Genomic DNA, 21071 nt, shown 5'->3' with positions numbered 1-21071 from the left:
TGATGGGACAAATGACTCAAACAAGGCTTGAGAATTCCAAATACAGTATCATATTCTCCAACTTACTATGAGTAGGTCGCATGACATTACCGGGGACCTATTTTCTTTTGCGTGTTCTGTATTATTTACGTAAAGGATCTATTTCCCTTCCTGACAGCGTTGACTACTAGGAACATAGAAGAAAGGGTATGATTACCTCCTCCTTCCACTCTCTCTAGTCACAATAACCAACACCAATAGAATTATACGTTTCCCCGGCCAACCTCATGTAATACAATCTAAGGAACTTCACGAGTAAAGGCAGAACATGCAAGTCACAAAATATTAAGAGTTTATTTTGACAAGCTAACTGTGCATGTTGGGTAAGAAAGAGAAATGGAAGTCAAGTATGTTTATTTAAATTCTCTGCCCAGTCATTTTCTAAATTATAATCTACACCGTCTTCCACGTTGGTATATTCATTTGAACCGCCTCTCCTTTCCCTACCCTTTCCTATAAATTCTCTCCATCCTTTCCAGGTAGATCTCCTCTGCATAGCCAGCCTCCACTCACTCACCGCCCACTTACACCCAATCACTTTCAGTTCAAGAGTCCATGGTTTGAGGGCAGAGCTACCATCTTGTAAGTTCTATTCACTCCCAGGGCACCTCTCCCAACAATGTACTAGGCACAGAGGAAGCACGAAATGTATGTGCTCATCCAAAACCTCGGTGACTATCTACTATGTGCCAAGGGCTAGGGGCTTAAGATTAAGAAAAAAAATTTGGCCTTTGCTCAAGCAGCGCCCAGGCTAGAAGGAAGGTCAGGTGTGTCTTGTGATCTGTACCCCTCTTACCTTCTCAAGGATATTGCTGGTTTATTACCAATGTCTCCAGCAACAATCTCTTTCTACTTGATCATTCCCCTTGTTACAGTCATATACTTTAATATCTCCCATTCTGAGTACCAAACAGAAGTTCCCTGCAATTCCTCATACCTGTCATAGCTAAACTTCTCTACTTAGTTTTCTACACATACCACATCCACATTCTCATGTCTGAGTTCATCCTACAGCCACGGCAGTCTGCCTCTCCCCATCAGAACACGTGAACTGCTCTGGTCAAGGTCGTCTGTGCCCTTCATGGTGCCAGCCCACTGGACACCTCTCTGCCCTTGGCTTATTCAATGCCCAGTGGCATTCTGCAATCACCCACTCCTTCCTCCAGAAAATTCTCCCAGGCTCTGCTTTCCCACTGGAATCCACCAAAAAATCTGGTTTTCTACTAGAGTAACCCAGCTCCCTTTGTGGTTCTTCCTCTTTTGTTTGACCTCTAAACGTTGAGACATTTTCTCTTCTAGGTCCACATCTCTCTCCAGGTGATCTTATCAACAGTCATGAATTCAAGACCCTCTTTACACTGATGACTCTCACGTTTGCAACATCTCCAGACTTGGACCTCTCCTCCAAGCATATCTAACTGCCTATCTGATTTCCCCACCTAGATGCCCCAGATTTCACATTTTGCATGCGTACAACAAAATGGTTGGTAATTTTTCCCTCAAAAAAACTTGCCCCACCCTACTCTAGGCCCTCTTCACCTCACTGAAAAGTAGTGTCAGTCACTAAGTTGTTAAACCAGAAACCTAAGAGCCATCCTTGGTTCTTCCCTTTCCTCACTGCTGTCACCTACCTACCTAATCCATCATCATGTCTTATATCCAAAATAAACCTTAATAAATCTACTGTCGCTCTCATCTTTATCTCTAATAGCATTACCTTTAGCTATTAGCTTTCAAATTAGCTTAGCTTTGATAATTTCCAAATTAGCTTTCTACTTCTACTCTTTCCCCTTCGCAACCCACTCTATCTAGAAGCAAAAATAATTTCCATAAAATATATAAGGTACCATGTCTTTCCTTACTAACAGTCTTCCAGTGACTTCCTAGTGGAATGCTACTAAATTCCAAACTCTTTACCAAGAGTCTCTATAAAAACTGACTAGAGCCTATGTTTCCAGCCTGATCTTACACAATTTCTCATTTTTCTTTTTTGGGGGTTTCTTTCCCAGTGTAAGTAATGCAACTTCCCAATGTAAGTTCCATGTGGTCAGGGACCATATTCACTGTTGGGCCCCAACACTTAGCACTCTGCCTAGCGTATAGTAGAAAGTCAATAAATACTCAATGAATGTATAAATGTATAAACAAACAATTATAACACGATGTGATATGTGGTAGTATAGGCAGTAATCACAAAGTTCTATGGAAACATAAATAAACTCTTGACTGATGAGAAACTCTTCACATATTTGGGTTAGTCTTTTGGAGTGGGAGTCTGTCAGGATTAGGAGTCTATATAAAAGGCATGAAAATATAAAAGAGGCTGATGTGTTCAACAACAGGCTGGACTATGGGGCAAGAGGGCAGTGGTTTTCTATGCTAGGCTACGCATTTGGATTTCATCAGGAAGGATAGCCATTAAAGAGCTTAGGCAAGGAATAGAGACTATGTGAATTATGGAAAGATAATTCTGGCGACAGTACGGAAGATCAGTTGGAAGGGCAAGAACTAGAGACAGAGAAACTAGCTAGAAAGATGCTGCACTGGGCAAGTGAGAAGAAAGACAAAGGACCAAAGAGCTATTAAGACAGAAGCAAAAGAGCTTGGCAACTAATCAGATGGGCAAGTAAGGAACAAGAAATCAAAGCAACTCAGCTTTTCACTTGGGAGACTATGTAAATGAAGAAGCCACTCACTGAGATAGAATATCCAATACAGGGAGGTTTTAGGGGAAACAGTAAGAAGTTCCGTTTGGGACATACTAAGTGTGAGGTGCGTGGGGACATCCTTGTGGGGATGTCTGATAAGCAGCTGGGGGACAGAAATGAAGATCAGGGTGAGGTGGAGGGTCATGAATTTAGAAACCTCTCTAGAGGTAACTGCCTCTCTAGAAATGGAGCTACTTATTTAAGACTTGTGGTTTAATATTTGCTGCCTAAACATTTTAACAAGAAGTTAAATGGAAGATAAAAGAGAAAAACACTTTTCGTACACAACTTTCTCCAGGAAAAAAAAATGGGAGAAACCAAACCAAAAATAAAACCGATAATTTCCCCCCTGACCCCGACAAATTCCTAGAGTATTAAACAAAGTTGCCTTTTAAAGAAAATAGAGATTCTAACTATCACTCTGAGGGTCTTATAAGCCCTTGCTGAATAAGGCTGTACTTAATAATTTTCTTATTCCATCGGTGTTGATTTGGAATGAAAGGAAGGACACTGGAAGAGGAACCTCGTGTCCAAAGTCACATTACTCAAATGCAGTTTCAGGAAAACGGGTTGTATAATTACTGCTAACTCATGATTACCCCGGACAGTTCTCTAGCGGCTCTAAGGATGACGTGGAAAGCATTCCTGAGACTGTTTTGCTTCTGGATATTTCCCCACTGCCACGCCTCACCTCATCCCACCAACCTGTCCCGGCCCTCGCGTCCCCTCCACACACACGAGACCAGAGACAGGTGGCCTTTCAGACACCTCAGACCCGGAGATGGCGCCCCGGCTCCCCCCTCCACTCCACTGGGACGGGGCTGGGACCACTTAGCTCCCTAGGCAACCAGCTACCTGGATATTCAGAGCAGCACAAGGTGACTTAAGCTTCAGGAAGGAGGAAGCCCTTTCTGAACAGCCAGAAAGCACGAGGCCAGCGCCTCCACTGTGGTGTGTGAAGGGAGGGAAGGGACCAGGGAAGAGCTGTGAGAAGGACCAAGCAGGTCTCCTGAAGCCGAAGAGCCTGAAGGGAAGCTCCCATCCCCCAGGAGCCACTTTCCGCTCATCAAAAAGGTTTGAAAGACACGAAGGCCGGGTTTTCCTGCTGCTTTGCCTCCTAATTTACAGGCAGCAGCAGTGGAGGGACACGTTCCATAAAAGACGACAGTCCCCCAAATTCCCCTCCTGCCCCCACCAACCAAGGCACACAGCTACCCATGTCTGTGCTCTATGTGAGGTTTCATGGCCTCCTCGGCAGGGATTTCCTGCGATCTGTGTATCATCTCCTTCCATCAGGAAGGTATTCTGAATATGCGCTATTATTTTAGGGAGCTTTCTGACATAAGGATATCTCTGCCTTTCCACCTCGGCCAATTTAACTCCCCCTTTCCAACAAGCTACACATTCCCTATGTTCAAACTCTGTTACCCAAGCACAGAATCCTGGTTTAAAATGCTTGACAAAAAAATATGAGGGCATGTACAGACAAAATGTACTCATATCCTTAATGTGTATTCCAGAAAAGTGAGAGGAAAATGAAAGAGGCTAATTTTGATGTTCAGTTTTGGCTTTTTAAGTTTCCTCTTACTGAACAGAAAAAAATAAGGAAAAATGAGGCACTCTCACTCGTCATTAATACTCACTGCCTTCCTTTCAAAGCATGCAGCTCCTGGCATGCTGCTAATAGCTGTGAGTAAAATTCACACTAGGGTAAATCTCAGGTTACATTAAAAAGGCTTCTGTTTTAGTCTTAGGAGTAGAGGTTAAAGGATTGCCAAATCCCTTCATCACTCCAGCTCTCTAAAGAGCAGGCATATAGAAAATCTCAGACATAAACACAAAGGTTTGAGCGAGGGTTGTAACATGTAATGTTTAAGAGAAGAAGAAAGTATGAGAGAGGAACCAAGTGAAGGGGCAAGAGGAAGGCTGTTTTCATTTTGCGGGAGACCAGGTCTCTGCTCTCCTCACCCTACCGCGGGAGAACTCACACCGGGGAGAAGCCAGGGAAGATCTTCCGCAGGCTGGTGCCGATGTGCGCCAGCACCTCGGTCACGTCCTCAGGTGATGCCATCTTCAGGGAGATGCTGCACTTCTCAGTTTCCACAACCATCTGCAACAACCAGGTTGGACACTGCTTAATAATGAGTCCAATTCCTTCCATTTTTTTATTTTAAATAATGTAAACTATATACAGCAGTCCCCCCTTAGCCGTGGGGAAACATTCTAAGACCCCCAATGGAAGCCTGAAACCTCGGATAGTACCGAACCCTATATATGCTGTTTTTTCCTATACATACATGCCTGTGATAGAGTTTAATTTATAAATTAGGCACACTAAGAGATTAACAACAATTAACTAATAATAAAATAGAACAATTATAACAATACACTATAATAAAATTTATGTGAATGTGGTCTCTCTCAAAACACCTTACTGTATAAATTTAATGCCTTTTCCATTGTTTTTAATTCAAGTATTGATGTACATATTATATAAGTAACAGGTAGACAAGGTAGTGATTCACAATTTTTAAAGTTTACACTCCATTTATAATTATTATAAAATATTGGCTATATTCCTTCCTGTGTTGTACAATATATTCTTGTAGCTTATTTTCTACCTAATAGCTGTACCTCTTAATCCCCCACTCATATATTGCCCCTTCGCCTTCCCCCTCCCCACTGGTAACCACTAGTTTGTTCTCTATATCTGTGAGTCTGTTTCTTTTTTGTTATATTTGCTAGTTTGTTGTATTTTTCAGATTGCACATATAAGTGATATCACACAGTATTTGTCTTTCTCTGTCTGATTTATTTCACTTAGCATGATGCCCTCCAAGTCCAACCATGCTGCTGCAAAAGGCAAAATTTCATTCTTTTTTATGGCTGAGTAGTATTCCTCTGTGTGTGTGTGTGTGTGTGTGTGTGTGTGTGTGTGTACACATACCACATCTTCTTTATCCATTCATCTGTTGGTGAATACTTAGGTTGCTTCCATATCTTGGCTATGTAAATAGTGCTGCTATGAACACTGGGGTACATGTGTCTTTTCCAATTAGTGTTTTTGGGTTTTTAGGATATATACCCAGGACTGAAACTGCTGGATCATAAGGTAGTTATATTTTTAGTTTTTTTGAGAAACCTCCATACTGTTTTCTACAGGGGCTGCACCAATTTACATTCCCACCAATCATGTACACGGGTTCTCTCTTTTCTCCACATCCTTGCCAGTATTTGTTATTTGTGTTCTTTTTGATGACAGCCATTCTGTCAGGTATGAGGTGTATCTCGTTGTTTTGATTTGCATTTCCCTGATGATTAACGATGTTTTGCATCTTTTCATGTGCCTTTTTGCCATCTGCATTTCCTCTTTGGAAAAATGTCTATTCACGTCTTATGCCCAGTTTTTAATCAGGTTGTTTGTTTTTTTGATGTTGAGTTGTGTGAGCTGTTTATATATGTTGGATATTAACTCCTTATCGGTCATATCATTTGCAAATATTTTCTCCCATTCAGTAGGCTGTCTTTTCACTTTGTTGATGATTTCCTTTAATACCTTTTTCATCTTAATTAAGCAGTTATCACACTCTGTGGTCATAACTTCGGCAATTTGAGGTGCAAGAGCAAAACTCACACAAATTTCTTTTTCCTGCTTCACAATTTCACAGATAGAAGATTCGTTCTTCCCTTAGATCTTAGCATCCTCAGCATACAAATTTTTTTCTTTCCTTATTAAGTCAAGAACTTTCACCTTTTCTCTTAAAGGGAGCACCTTATGACTTCTCTTTGCCACTTCCAAATTGCCAATGTCATGACTCTTGTGCTTTGGGGCCATCATTAAGTAAAATAAGGGTTACTTGAACACAAGCACTGCAATACCACAACAGTAGATCTGATAACCTAGCTGGCTACTAAATGACTAACGGGTGGGAAACGCTGGATGAAGAGATGATTCAAGTCCTGGGTGGGAAGGGGCAGGACAGCATAAGATTTCATCACGCTACTCAGAACAGCATGAAATTTAAGATTTGTGAATTGTTTATTTCTGGATTTTTCCATTTTCCTACCATAGTTGACCACAGGTAACTGAAACCACAGAAAGTGAAACTGCGGATAAGGGGGAACTTCTGTACTCACGCTGATATATACTAATACAATACCAACTTTTTAAGAAGCACTTCCTTAAAATAATGCTCTTAACCTTAAGACTCAAAGAACTGTTTGGGTAGAGGGTGGTTAGTTTGTCAGAAACGTCCAGAAACTGAAGCAAGTTTCTAAGGGCCAAACTGCAGATTCAAACAGACCACCCCGCCCCCCCCACCCCAGTGATGGAAACTGAATAGCCACATTTGCAGGTGAGTTCTCCTTTTACCAAGATTTCTTCTTGCCTAACAAAGTCTGTCATATCCCTAGCATCTAGTGTAAGTAAGAATACCTCGGGCTTCCCTGGTGGCGCAGTGGTTGAGAATCTGCCTGCCAATGCAGGGGACATGGGTTCGAGCCCTGGTCCGGGAAGATCCCACATGCCGCAGAGTGACTAGGCCCGTGAGCCACAATTGCTGAGCCTGCGCGTCTGGAGCCTGTGCTCCACAACAAGAGAGGCCGCCATAGTGAGAGGCCCACGCACCGCGATGAAGAGTGGCCCCCACTTGCCACAACTAGAGAAAGCCCTCGCACAGAAACGAAGACCCAACACAGCCATAAATAAATAAATAAATAAATAAAATTTAAAAAAAAAAAAAAGAATACCTCCTTCAGTGAGCACCGGAGGATACCCCAATAGTCACTTTTTTGTAAAATGTGTTTTAAAAACAACACACATCATGAGATATTTAAATAAAATGGTAAAACCTTTTGCCTGATAACAAAAGAAAAATCAAGTGCTTATAAAAGCTTCAACTTTTCTAAGAAGACAGGATACTTGGAAAGGATTATACAAAGGGAACAAAGTAATAAAGTTCATGCTAGGCAGAGACTCATTCCTATAATTAACTGCTGGAGATGTCCAAAAATGCTGAACTGAGGTCATATAGCTAGTCCTACAAATAAGTATAAAACAACCTGATAAAAAGGGCAGGTCACAAAAGGGAAGACAGGTTGATTATAAACACGTTCCAAATAAAAACAACTGACTTCAATCACTCTTTTAAAAAAAAATGCTATTTATTATCTTGGATCTCAAAAATATTCATGTATAATTCAATCCTTTTGATGATCACTGCATCAAAATATCCTTATACATTTACCTCCTGTTGTTACTTAATTTGTACAAAAATATGATGGGGAAACACTACCCTTAATGTGCGACTAGCCAACTGGATTGACAAAGAAGCTTTTAGATTTGCTTTAGGTTGTCCTACGATTAGCTGAATTTTAAAAAAATAATCTGTCTTTCAAAGTGTTTATGTTAAAAGAAAAAGCAATCCAATTTATTTGTCAAAATGATGAGATCAAAGAAAAAGACTTCAGTGATTTGAGTCCTTAAAATGTTACTTCCTCGTAAGTACCCCTAGAGGCATCTGTTAACAGGTATTTAATACATACCACCTTTGTACCAGTTAGTTGGCTCCCTATATAAAAAACATTTTTTAATCCTAATTCTCAGCACATTCATTCCTCAAGGAATTAATGGCACTGCCTTTGAAATTCTCTAGACAAAGATTGCCCCGGTCTTGTAGAAGCTGGTCCAAGAGATATTTCCCCCCAAAAAGGCAGCAAGTATTATTGTACTTGGAGGTATTTACTGATATGACAACTTCAGTGATGTGTCTTAAGTAAGACTAAAACTGCTTTATGCAATTAGGCTCAGATATTTTATATGCACCTATCTGGGCGAATGTATGTTTTAACAAGCCAGATACTTTGGGATGCAGCCACCTTATCTATGTTCCACACCCCACCCCCTACCTTCCCACCACTGGTAATTATATTTTTCACTATAAGGTACTTCTTCTTTCTTCACATCTAGTGCATCTATTCAGTTCACAGTTTGGGTACGAGTAATTAGTAATTAGCTTATTCTAATTCCACTTAATCTTAACACCTAATCATCCTTAATTGCACAGGATTGAATAGAATGACAGAGAAGAAGAAAAGGTGGCAGGTGGGAAGAAATGAGGCCTTTAAATTCAACTTCACATAAAAGCATTCATCCAGCCCTGCATAATATGTCACCACCTTTGCATAATGTGTCACCACCTTTGCATAATGTAAAGAATTACAACAAAGTGATAGAGGTGAGACTAACACAGTAAATCATTTCATCAGGAAAAAGAACTCCCTCTCAAATATCTCTTTCCCTCCTATTTCAGCTGGGGAAAAATAGAATGTTTGAAACAATTTTTGCTTAGACACCTAGCAGAACATAATTCATGACCACCAATACACATTTAAAATAATAGCGATATAAGCCCTAGTATCCTATTTAAGACTCAAGTTTCCAAACCCACTCTGCCTCTTGTTTTAAGGTAGAACCACCTGACTAACCTTTAAGAAAAGCATTTTATCTTTTTTTTTTTTGGCTGCATTGGGTCTTCGCTGCTGCGCACCGGCTTTCTCTAGTTATGGCAAGCGGGGCCTACTCTTTGTTGCGGTGCGTGGGCTTCTAATTGCAGTGGCTTCTCTTGTTGCAGAGCATGGGCTCTAGGCCCGCGGGCTTCAGTAGCTGCAGCACGCAGTCTCAGTAGTTGCAGCATGTGGGCCCTAGAGCACGGGGGCTTCAGTAGTTGAGGTGCGTGGGCTCAGTAGTTGTGGCTCACGGGCTCTAGAGCGCAGGCTCGGTAGTTGTGGCGCACGGGCTTAGCTGCTCCATGGGATGTGGGATCTTCCCAGACCAGGGATCAAACCACTATCCCCTGCATTGGCAGGCGGATTCTTAACAACTGCGCCACCGGGGAAGTCCAAGAAAAGCACTTTTTACTAACCCCCAGCCAACAGATCTGTAAAGTGTTTTTCTTTCTTCTAACAAAAACAGCCAGGGGGTGGTTTACCAAAATCATTCTATGACGTAGCAAATAATTAACTTATAATTTTTTAAAAAAATTTTAGCAGGTACTTCAGTTGTACAAAAAAAGGTCCAAAAATTCTGTAACTATAAAACTATACAACTGTTGGTCTCTATTTATTGACTGTGACAGCAAGAGAACTTGAACACCAGAAAGTGTGATGGTAAGGAGACTTGTAAAGTAAGATGAAGGTCTCCCCCATTTTCACAAGAGGAAAAGAGCAATAGTAAAATCACACTTCACAAACTCAATAACACATTCACTCACTCTCACTCATATACCATGAAATGTGTATACCCCCTGGCATTTTATTGGAATTTACAAACGTAATTAAATAATGATAAAAATAGCAATGACAGAGAAGTTAATAAACCCCAGAGAACATTAGAAAAAATGTTCTAATCAAAGCTAGACTGCAAGTGCCACGGGCAGACACCATCATCCTTATGATTTCACATCAGAAAAAATCAAAACCAGAGACATCAAGGGTCCTGAGGTTACACAGATTATTCATTCTCAACCTTTGGGACACAACAGAATCAAATGCCCACCCCAGACATATCGAAGCCTAACTGTCATGAGTGTGTGTGTGTGTGTGTGTGTGTGTGTGTGTGTGTGTGTGTGAGAGAGAGAGAGAGAGAAAGTGTGTGTGTGTGGCAGGGGGGTGGGGTGGGGTGGGGCTGCTGGATGTATCAGCATCTTTTTGATTTTTTTATTCAATTTTTAAAGGTTACACTCCATTTATAGTTATTAGAAAATATTGGCTATATTTCCCATGTAGCACAATACATCCTTGTAGCCTGTCTTACACCCAATAGCTGAGGTATCAGTATTTTTAAAAAGCACCACAGGCAATTTTGAAACATCAAATTTTGAATACCACTAAGTGACTCGTATTCCAAGTATCTGGATTGCTAGCTCCTCTGTGAAGTAGTACCACTATTTCACTATATAGTAATTTCATTTCCAAGGTCCGTACCATGGGACAAAGTCAAACTGAGGTCATGTTGTAGAGCTATTTTTGTGGTACTTACAACCACAGAACAGCTCCATGGGACTGAGGTGGATTGCTTTACACCCAGTTCCTCTGAATGCTGGATATATTGAAGGCACAGGACCACAAGTGTGGTAAGAGCAGTTCCAGCAGCCACATGGGAAAATTAGTCTTGCTATATCAACATCCTTTCTCATAATTAATACCACAGTCTAATCATATTCTGAATATAACCTTGGCACTGGCATCTCAATAGCGCCCTTCTATTCCCATCCCAACCCGGAAATCATAAACATAAACATTCCTGAATTAAGACCATCAAGAAGGCCGTGGTTATGTCATCATTCATGAGTTATCACTCACTCCTGCATATGTTTGCCCATTTGGGCAAATATATGGTGCTGTAATTTTTTCTTCCAAACTCCAGTTCTTGGAGAATGATAAACATAGGATAAAACATTGCTCTAAGATGAACTATGGAAAAGTTCCAAGGATTTGTATGTAATCTCAATCAACACAATGTGATGATTTTGACAATTTCTTTTACGAATGCTATCAACAAACTACACACACACACACACACATTTCTTTAGAGTTTTAAAAACCAAAAAAACGTAAGTAGAAGGAAGGAAATAAAAAGATCAGAGTAAGACTCAATGCAATAGAAAATAATCAATGAAATCAATAGAGAAAAATTAATGCAACCGAAAAGCAAGTTCTTTGAGAAGATCAAAAGAATTGATAAACCTCTAGCCAGGCTGATACGGAAAAGAAAACAGAGAAGAACCAAATTATCAATATCAGGAATGATATTCTACAGATATTTAAAGGATAACAAGTGGATACTATGAACAACTTTATACCAATAAATCTGACAACTGAGATGAAATGTATAAATTTCTTGGGAGACACAAACTACCAAAGCTCACTCAAGAAAAAACCATATGAATGTATCTATATCTATTAAAGAAACTGAATTTGTAGTTAAACACCTTCCGTAAGAGAGAACTCCAGGCCCACATGACTTCACTGGAAATTCAACCAAACATTTAAAGAAGAATTAACACCAAGACTACATAGAATTTTCTAAAAAAATTGAGGAGGGGGGACTAATTCCCAAGTCATTCTATGATCCCATGATTGCTCTAATACAGAAAGCAGATTAAAACATTTTAAAAGACAGAGAGAATTACAGCCAATAAGTCTTATTAACATAGTTGCAAAGTTCCTTCATGAAATTTTAACAGATGAAATCCAACAATATATAAAAGGAATAATACATCATAACCAAGTGGGGTTAATCTCGGGAATGAAAGGTTGATTTAATATTTGAAAAATCAATAAAATTTACCATATTAACAAAAGAAAAAAGAAAAGAAAAGCACACAATAATCATATACAACAATAATTCCTAATAACAAACTTTCAGCAAACTAGGAATAAAAGAGAACTTCCTCAACCAGATAAAGGGCACCTATGCCCAACAGCTAAAATCACACTTAATGGAAAAAGAATGATGCTTTCTCTCAAAGATAGAAATAAATCAAGAGTATCTGTTCTCACCACTCTATTCAGCACTGTACTGGAGGTATTAGCCAGTGCAATTGTCAGGGTTTCAGATTTGATTTTTACCCTACTTACAAGCCAGTAAGTTAGTCTGTTGCTGTTTCATGAATGCTGGCAGGAGACAAGAGACTCCTGGGTCAGAGACAAAGGACTTTATCATTCATGGCACAGCAAGGGCATTAGCATCATGTTTGCTTAGATTCCTCCTTTCCCCAAAAGTCCCACAGGGTGACACGGAGGGCTCAGAGAGATGCCTGCACACACAGTGGGTTGCTTACGGAAAAGGAACTGTTGAGCTTAGGTAATCTGATTTTCATAGTAAATGGTAAGCAAGCCTGCTCTTTGTTCAGAAGGGGAACATCCCATCATCCCACAAGGCCGCTCAATGCAAACATAACCCTGAGAAGTAACCTGGGTAAAGAGCAGTCACAGCACTGAATTCTTGGCATACTCAGCAAGACATGTAGGAGTGTGCAAGACCCGTGAGGAATGTCTCCCAACAGCAATAAGGCAAGAAAAAGAAATAAAAGGCATCAATATTGAAAAAGGAAGAAGTAAAACAATCTTTAGTCACAAACAACACAATCATCTATGTAAATCTATTAAAAAAATAAGCTGCTGGAACTAACAGGTGAGTATAGTGAGGTGGCAGGATACTAGATTAATATGCAAAAATCCATTGTTTTTGTATCTATCAGCAAGAAACTATTGGAAATTGAAATTTAAAACAATACCATTTATAATAGCATCAAAAAAACCATGAAATTCTTAGAAATAAATCTGACTAAAGATATATAAGGCCTGTACACTGAAAGCTACAACAAAATACTACTGAGATAAATTTTAAAAGACCTAAATACATGGAGGAATATAGTTTTCTTGGATAAGGGACTCCATTTTCTTAAGATGTCAATTCTTGTAAAGCAATTATACTCCAATAAAGATGTTATTAAAAAAAGATGTCAATTCGCCCCAAACTGATTTATAGATTTAATATAATCCCAATGAAAATCTCAGCAGGCCTTTTTGTAGAAACTGAGCTGAGTCTAAAATTCATATGGAATTGCAAAGAACCTAGAATCACTAAAACAACTTTGAAAAAGAACAAAGTTAGAGGACTAACACAATCTGATTTCAAGTCTTAACTATAACAGCTACAGTAATCAAGACAGTGTGAGAGCAGCATACGGATAGACAAATAGACCAAAGGGACAGGATTAAAGGGACCAGAGTCCAGAAAGAGACCAACATTTATGTGAACAATTGATCTCCAACAAAAGTGAAAGCCAGTTCAGTGGGGAAATGACAGTCTTTCAAACAAATGGTACTTGAACAAGTAAAAATACTATACATAATGGAAAAAAAAAACAAACTGATCCACATATTGCTTTACATACAAAAATTACCTCAAAATGGATCACAGACCTAAATGTATAACTTAGAGCTATAAAGCTCCTAGAAGACATAGAACATAGAACATCTGTGACCTTAGGTTAATCAAGGATTTATTCAATATGATACCAGCATGATCCATAAAAGAAAATACTGATAAATTGAACTTCATCAAAATTTAAAACTTCCACTCTTTGAAAAGCACTGTAAAGAAAATGAAAAAGGAAGCCACAGACTGAGAGAAAATATGTACAAATCACATATATGATAAAGGGTTTGTATTCAGAATATATAAAGAACTCTTAAAACAATAACTCAATTTTTTAAATGGCAAAAGATTTGAACTGACACTTGAACAAAAAAGATATATGACAGCAGATAAGCAGATAAAAAGATGCTCAATGTCTTTAGTCACTAGGGAAATGCAAATTAAAACTACAAACGAGAAAGCACTAAAAATTTATTAAAATGGTTAAAAACTAAAACACTGACCATACCAGTGTTGGGAGGATGTGGAGGAACTGGAACTCTTACGCATTGTTGGTGGCAACGTAAAGTGGTACAACCACTTCGGAAAACAATTTAGCTGCTTCTTAAAAAGTTTACATACATATTTACACTATATACATACATACATTTACATACATACAATTCAGCCACTCCACTCCTAGATATTTACCCACAGGAAATAAAAGCCAATGTCCAATCAAAGATTTGTAAATAAATGTTCATTGCACCTTTGCTTGTCGGGCAAAAACTGGAAACAACACAAACGTCCATCAGTGGGTGATGGATAAACAAACTGTGATATAGTCATACAATGGAACACTACTCAGCAATAAAAAGGAATGAGCTATTGAGACATGCAACAAAATTAATCAGTCTCAAAATAATTACACTGGCTAAAAGAAGGCAGACAATCAAGAGTACACACACTGTATGATTCCATTCATATGAATTTTTAGAAAATGCAAACTAATCTATAGTGGCTGAGAGTAGATGCCTGTAGATGATAACGAATGAGGAGGGGCAAGAAGGAACGTTTACTAAGATGCCTGAGAAAACCCTGAGGTGATGAATATGTTCAGCACCTTGACTGTGGTAATGGTTTCATGGGTCTACATGTCAAAACTTATCAAACTGTACACTTCAGTTGGCTGCCTGTTACTGATAGTTCAATAAAGCTGTTGTTAAAAATCTACATTTTATTAATACCAAAAGATTCACTTATCACTCTATTCCCAGAAAGATCTTACAGAGTACTGTAGAATAGCTATGAAATTTTAGTGCTGTAACTTGTACAACATCTCTAAGGAACAGTACTCTCATGTTTACATGGCCAGGTAACGTAAGAGCTAATTAGTTCTTTTCAAATTGAGTTATGGAGAACGTGTTTCCCTTATCACAAATTCCCGACACCCTCCCGCCTAGCCCCTGTTCAGTCTCTCAGGCAGAAACTTCCATTTTCCCTTATCTTGTTTTTCCACATTATCTCAAGAAACTTTCAACAGTGAACCAAATAGAAGGTATGAGCTGGTTTCAGAAACTCAAGAAAGGTTCTGACCTTGCAGTAATGACAAACAGGTTATTCACACCCACCTGAGTTGGCTTGCTGCACAGGACACCGTGGATCTCCAGGTAGCTGAAGGTTACCTCGAGCTGCAATTGAGGGAGGAGGGGGAAATAAAGACCTGTAATGAGGGTTTTAAAACCTATAATTCAAAGTAAAAATGCTACAATTAGAAACAGTCCAGTGCAAACAAAACACTGGGCATCTTCTGAAGGTAGCCTGGTTTAATATCTCCATATATTCAATACGACATGACCTTGATCTATCATATTTCAGGAAAAGCATTATTCATTTCCCCAAAGGGCTGAAAGGAAACTCCAAGTCTGACTTTTTAAATTTCATCCAAGGACAAACCCAATGGAAAGTTTCTGTACTTCTACTCCAGTATTTATTTACTGAGAAATGAATATATGAAGGGAGCCATCTAAATAGACTTTTTTTTCCTCTTATTTCAAGATGTTGCTTCAGCAAATCAGATCAGGATAGAGACAATGTTTGTCTTCCCTTCTCTCTAAACCCTGACCTCTTCGGGTTGCCCTCTGACCACTTACTGGAGTCATCATTCCTTCCACTGTCTTTCATTAAAGTTCATATTTTGAATGGATTTAAAAGAATATAATATTTAGGAATTTTAATCTGTGTTTCAATGAAACACACATAGTTAAATAAAAGTCTTCTCTCTCTCTCTGTGCATATACATAAATGATGATTTATTTCCTTTGCATTTTAATAACAAGTGCCCCTTCCTCACTTCTCCTGTAATCAGCATTTCTTTTTCTTCAAAATACCTCTAGTCTCACACTCTTCGCCTATTTCTCCTGGAAAATAGCCACTAATCTTTCTCCCAGGTTTTCAGTCTCTCATCTCAGTACAAACAGTCACAGGGCCTGGTACTAAAGACAATGAAAACCTGAGTTGGATCAGTTTATTTTACCCTCTCGCCTTAAAACTAGAAATGTGGGGACTTCCCTGGTGGCGCAGTGGTTAAGAATCCGCCTGCCAATGCAAGGGACACGGGTTCGAGCCCTGGTCCAGGAAGATCCCACGTGCCACGGAGCAACTAAGCCCGTGCGCTGCAACTACTGAGCCTGTGCTCTAGAGCCCGCGAGCCACAACTACTGAGCCCACGTGCCACAACTACTGAAGCCCACGCGCCTAGAGCGTGTGCTCTGCAACAAGAGAAGCCAACGCAATGAGAAGCCCGCTCGCCGCAACTAGAGAAAGCCCATGCGCAGCACCGAAGGCCCAACGCAGCCAAAAATGAATAAATAAAATAAATAAATTTATTTAAAAAAAAAAAAAACTAGCAATGTAATGGAAAAAGAACCCATTCAGAACCAAACCCATAGGACCCTTAGTTCTGCCTGCTGGTGCTATGTTGTACCTTCACACGTTTGGTCAGATAAATTTTAGAACAGAGAACCCCTGAATCCCCAGTATGGTGATGAGGGCTGGAGGCAGAAAGATAATTCATTCTTTCGTCATTCACACAGCCAACCAGCAGAATTTATGGAAGGCCTACTGTGTGCCAGGACTGGAAAGAGGAATGAGACATTCATCTTATCCTCCCATGGTTACATGCAGCATCTAGGGCACATTTTAAACATTCCATTAGAGTGGACGTCTTCTTACTTATCATTATCAAGATCTATACTTGGTGGATTTTGAAAAGTCATTTCAAGCAGGGAATCATTTTCTAAAAACAGTACCTCTCTACCTTCATTTATTTCAAATTAAAACTTATAAACATATTTTCATCTGCTAGCCTTGGACATAGTGCCAAATTTTCTTCTTTGAGTCAAGTCCCATTGTCTGGCCCTCCAGTGGCATTTCCTCTGTGGACCACACCCGTAAATGCAGGGCACACAACTTCCAACTGAAGCTCTTTAAAATGGAGTGAGAGCTTGGAGACACTGGGAAAGCAGTGTGAGGGCATAAGTTCTCTAGATTATTATGTTCCCCAACCCCTCAGCCTTTAACAGTTGTCCGGTCCTTAACAAGACAGTAATTTTTTAAAGTGAATTATTTTACCAACATTCAATATTTCACAGACACTCTCTCCTTTTGCAGCCAATTTCATTGATATGTAAAATATCTTTTTAAAAATTTACTACTGTAATTATAACTGCTATGAATAGGTTTGGAAGCAAACCACTGACCCTTGGTGGGCATCTCATACAACTGGTGGGAACAGGTGTAAACAGCTACACTCTCTTATAACCCAGCGGCTATGAAGATGCAGCTGGCATCAGTCAGTATATCAGGACTAGCATGGGCAGCTTTGGTCAATTTGGCTGGGGGAGGTTAGCTGGAGGTCAGTTAAGATGCTTCTGCTGCACCTCAGTGATGTTCCTGGAATAAGCAAAGTGCCAGGGAACCGGGAAAGCACTGAGACATTCCAGCCAGGCCCTGAAGAATGACTTCAAGCGTGTCCAACAAAGAAGGAGTGAAAAGAGAAATCCAGGCAGAAGAAAAAAAATTTGCAAAGGCATAGAGGCATTCAAAGAACAAGGGCAAGACAGAAACGAGAAGTAGACCCTGCAGTTTCAGGGATGAGTAAGGGGGGACAGGCTGAGTATGCGATTCATCGGAGCCCTGGTTCTTATCAATGGTGAGGAGGGGAGTCATGGAGACACACTGACCGACATCACAGCAAGGTTCAAGCCATTCTCTCTAATCTCACCCATGGCTCTTTTTAACAGGCCTTTGCTCTCAGCTCCCACCACTGAACCTCCTGACTCCAGCCCACCCGGAAGACAGTTTAAAGAATGTCACTGGGCAGGAGGGGGCAGGGGTACTAGTTAGGAAGCTGAGACACAGGCAGGCTGCAGGAAGACCTGAGGACATCTTGAAGAGAGAACCACAGATACAAGTGATCAGTTAGATAAGAGGAAGGAATCATCCAAGGCCCACCTCTACCCTCAGCAAGACAGTCCCCACCCAACAGGCAACAGAGCGAATCTAAATGTGATTATGTGATGCTCCTTCAGGAACTCCAACTGTTCCACACGCAGCAACCCATGTCACGATTGCCCATCTTTCTGACCCATTTCCCTCCCTCCACAGCCTCCTACTCAGTCCTGGGCCCACATCTCAGCTCCCCAAACACACTGTGCTCTTGCAAACTGCTAAACCTCTGACCAGTGGGAGACCCCTTTATCTGCCTGGTTGACGCAGGCTGGTCCTCCAGCCCAGCTTCTCTGTAGACCCTTCCCTGATTTGACAATCACCCGCCCGCCTCATCCCCCCTTCTGGAGGGAATGGCAAAGTTCTATTTCTTCATCTGCGTGTGGCTGCAGAGGTATCTGCTTTGCAATTAATCACGGTGATATACATTTCTATTTTGTGCATTTGACTGCGTATGTGGTACATTTAACAATAAAAGGACAAAAGAAGAAAATGTTTAATTAATCAGCCCCCAAAGAAAAGAGAAGAAACCTATGTGAAAATTGGGGCTGTTGTACACCACTGTTCCGAATATAATTATTTCCCCAGAAAAATGTCATTGACACCTGTTCTGCTTCTTAGCCAAGGTGCACTGTGACACAAAAACCAGCCTTCTACAGGCAGGTCACTTTGGAAGAAGATCTGCCTTTATTTGTGATGCTGACAATATCAGAAATCAGAACCAATGTCCAAATCACCCTAGCCAGGCCGACGTGAGATGTTATATACATCTTGGGATGAAGCTGGGCCTTGCCTCAGGGGCAGAGCAAGGAGGGGGCAACAGAAGGGAGGCAGATGACTTCCCAAGAGGTAATACACCTTCTGCTGTGTCAAAACATTTTTAATTAGGGTAAACATATCTTTCAGGAGCCTTCTATTCAATAGGCTGCTTGACTATTTTCTCAAGCCCATAAAATTTCCTTCCGCAATTAATTTTTCACCAGTGGGATAATGGTTAACACTTCCTTACATCCTGCCTTCAGGTACTTTAGCATATAGGTAATTTAGTCCAACATCATTTATATAATGACTGATTTCACTTATAACACATTATAAACATAAAGACTCACTTTATATTATCAAAAGCGGTGGGATAATATAAAGTCTCATTCCTCGGAGAAACTTTATAAAATTTAGCATTTGTATGATCAGAAAGAAAAAAGGCAGCAGGTACCCATGGCCTTTGACTAGCAAACAGTGGGTTGGTACCTTCTCAAAGTTCAACAAAAATCATGCAAATCATTAGTTTGTCAGTCCTACCAGGTCCACTGCATTACAGCACCGTGTCCAGCGCGTAAGTAGGTATTCACAAGACAGTGGCTAAATGTTGAATTTTAAGAAGCAAGAAAGGACTGAGAAAATGAGCAAATAACACTGCAGCGCAAACACAGGAGCAAGGCTGAAAGCGTCTCCCAAACCTTCCCCATTTTCCTGGGTTTGTGGGCAGGTGAGTTCATATCCTATAAAATCAGTCAACACCCTTTTTGTTACCATCAAGAAAATAAAAGAAGCAATTATGATGCCTAATTCACGAGCTATCAGTTCAAATGTTAATTTGCACCCTATAACGAAGGACATCTTATGGAAAATGTTAGATCTTTTAAAGAACCAAGTGGCACCGTGTTATTTTTTATAGGCAACACCAGAGTCTGCCCACGAAAGAGGGCTAGGTGGCTATGTTCCCGGTAATGCACTCTGTAGAGTTATGAAGGTTATTTCCCACGTGTCAAAGCCTTAGAAAAATGGGCCATTACTGGACCCAAAGAAATAAGAACTAGACTTGAAGAAAGTGTAAACCCTGCCCCAGTTGATAGAGAAAAATAACTGAAATCCACAAGCCTCGGGGATATGGAGCATGAAATGCTTCGCCACTTTTCTTGGGATGCCTTTAACACAGAGCGGGAACAAAGGAGGAAACATTTAGGTGCTTTCGGGGAGAAGGAAGGAAAATATGTGCAAAGAGAACTCTGGACACATTGGCCTAAATCATAAGTCTACACAATTGAGAAGCGAGTGCGTTTTGTGGGGTGTGTGTGTGTGTGTGTGTGTGTGTGTGTGTGTGTGTTGGAAGGAGGAAACTCATCAACACTTACCTTGGTGGGGACTCGTGCTGTGACAAGGAAGGCTCGGCATGACGTAAGCACCTGTAAGACAGAAGCAGCCGCATCAGTATAAGTACCGAAAAGTGAGCTGGTGGGCTTCGGTGTGACCCGCAGGCCTTTAATGATACTGAAGCCTCGAGAGGCTTGGTTCCTGACATGTAAGAAGAAGTGACCTGGGACAGCTTGTTGGCCTTGTAGGATTAGCTGTACTCTAAGAATCACTGTACGAAGGGCCGTATCGAACAAATCACCTGCAAAATCTCAAGACGAGCAAACAGTCAGCAGCCCAAAGGAGCCACCGATTACTCCAGTTGAGTAAGCAAGACAGGTGTCTGAGATATTAAAATACAGATATCTTATCCATAGCAGGAGCCTCACTATATCAACAGCAAACTTAATGAAGAAGCCAAGTACTCATTCACACTTTCCAAATTACAACCGCCACCCACGTTTGCCCTCTTGCCTCCTGTTCTCTGTCCACTAACTGATAACATTTACATAACGCACAGGCAGCAAAACAGGCTATTCTCCCAAGAAGTCAACCCCGACTTTGCTGCTCAGCTATGCCTCTCTCAGTCCTAGAGAGAACATTTATCAATTCCAGTTCTCAGCTAAGAACATACAGATAGCCCATGGGGGTCCCATAGGCCTATAGGCACCTCTTGCCCAGCAGGGGCCCTTGTGAATACAAAGGGGCTGGAAGTAGTCTAAACTCCTAGTTCACACCTGGAGCAGAGATCCCAGTCTACC

At 40.5% G+C, this 21071-nt stretch overlaps 1 protein-coding gene across 6 annotated transcripts in view; it reads right to left on the bottom strand.

Annotated features, from left to right (window-relative positions):
• Positions 1 to 21071, bottom strand: part of CARMIL1 (capping protein regulator and myosin 1 linker 1) — a 323524-nt gene that overhangs the window by 179688 nt on the left and 122765 nt on the right. For 5 of the 6 annotated variants that reach the window (XM_082413018.1, XM_082413015.1, XM_082413016.1 and 2 more), the window contains exons 3-5: positions 20313 to 20363; positions 15303 to 15362; positions 4736 to 4857 (exon numbers count right to left, since the gene is read on the bottom strand). In XM_082413018.1, the coding sequence (XP_082269144.1) occupies positions 4736 to 4857; positions 15303 to 15362; positions 20313 to 20363 (233 nt within the window). The remainder of the gene's footprint in view (positions 1 to 4735; positions 4858 to 15302; positions 15363 to 20312; positions 20364 to 21071) is intronic. The other variant, XM_082413017.1, reaches the window with a different exon arrangement.

This window comes from Balaenoptera physalus, assembly GCF_965194825.1.
Source record: "Balaenoptera physalus genome assembly, chromosome: 11".
Taxonomy (NCBI): domain Eukaryota; kingdom Metazoa; phylum Chordata; class Mammalia; order Artiodactyla; family Balaenopteridae; genus Balaenoptera; species Balaenoptera physalus.
Note: the sequence above shows the minus strand (reverse complement) of the source record. Positions and strands in the feature narration are given on the sequence as shown.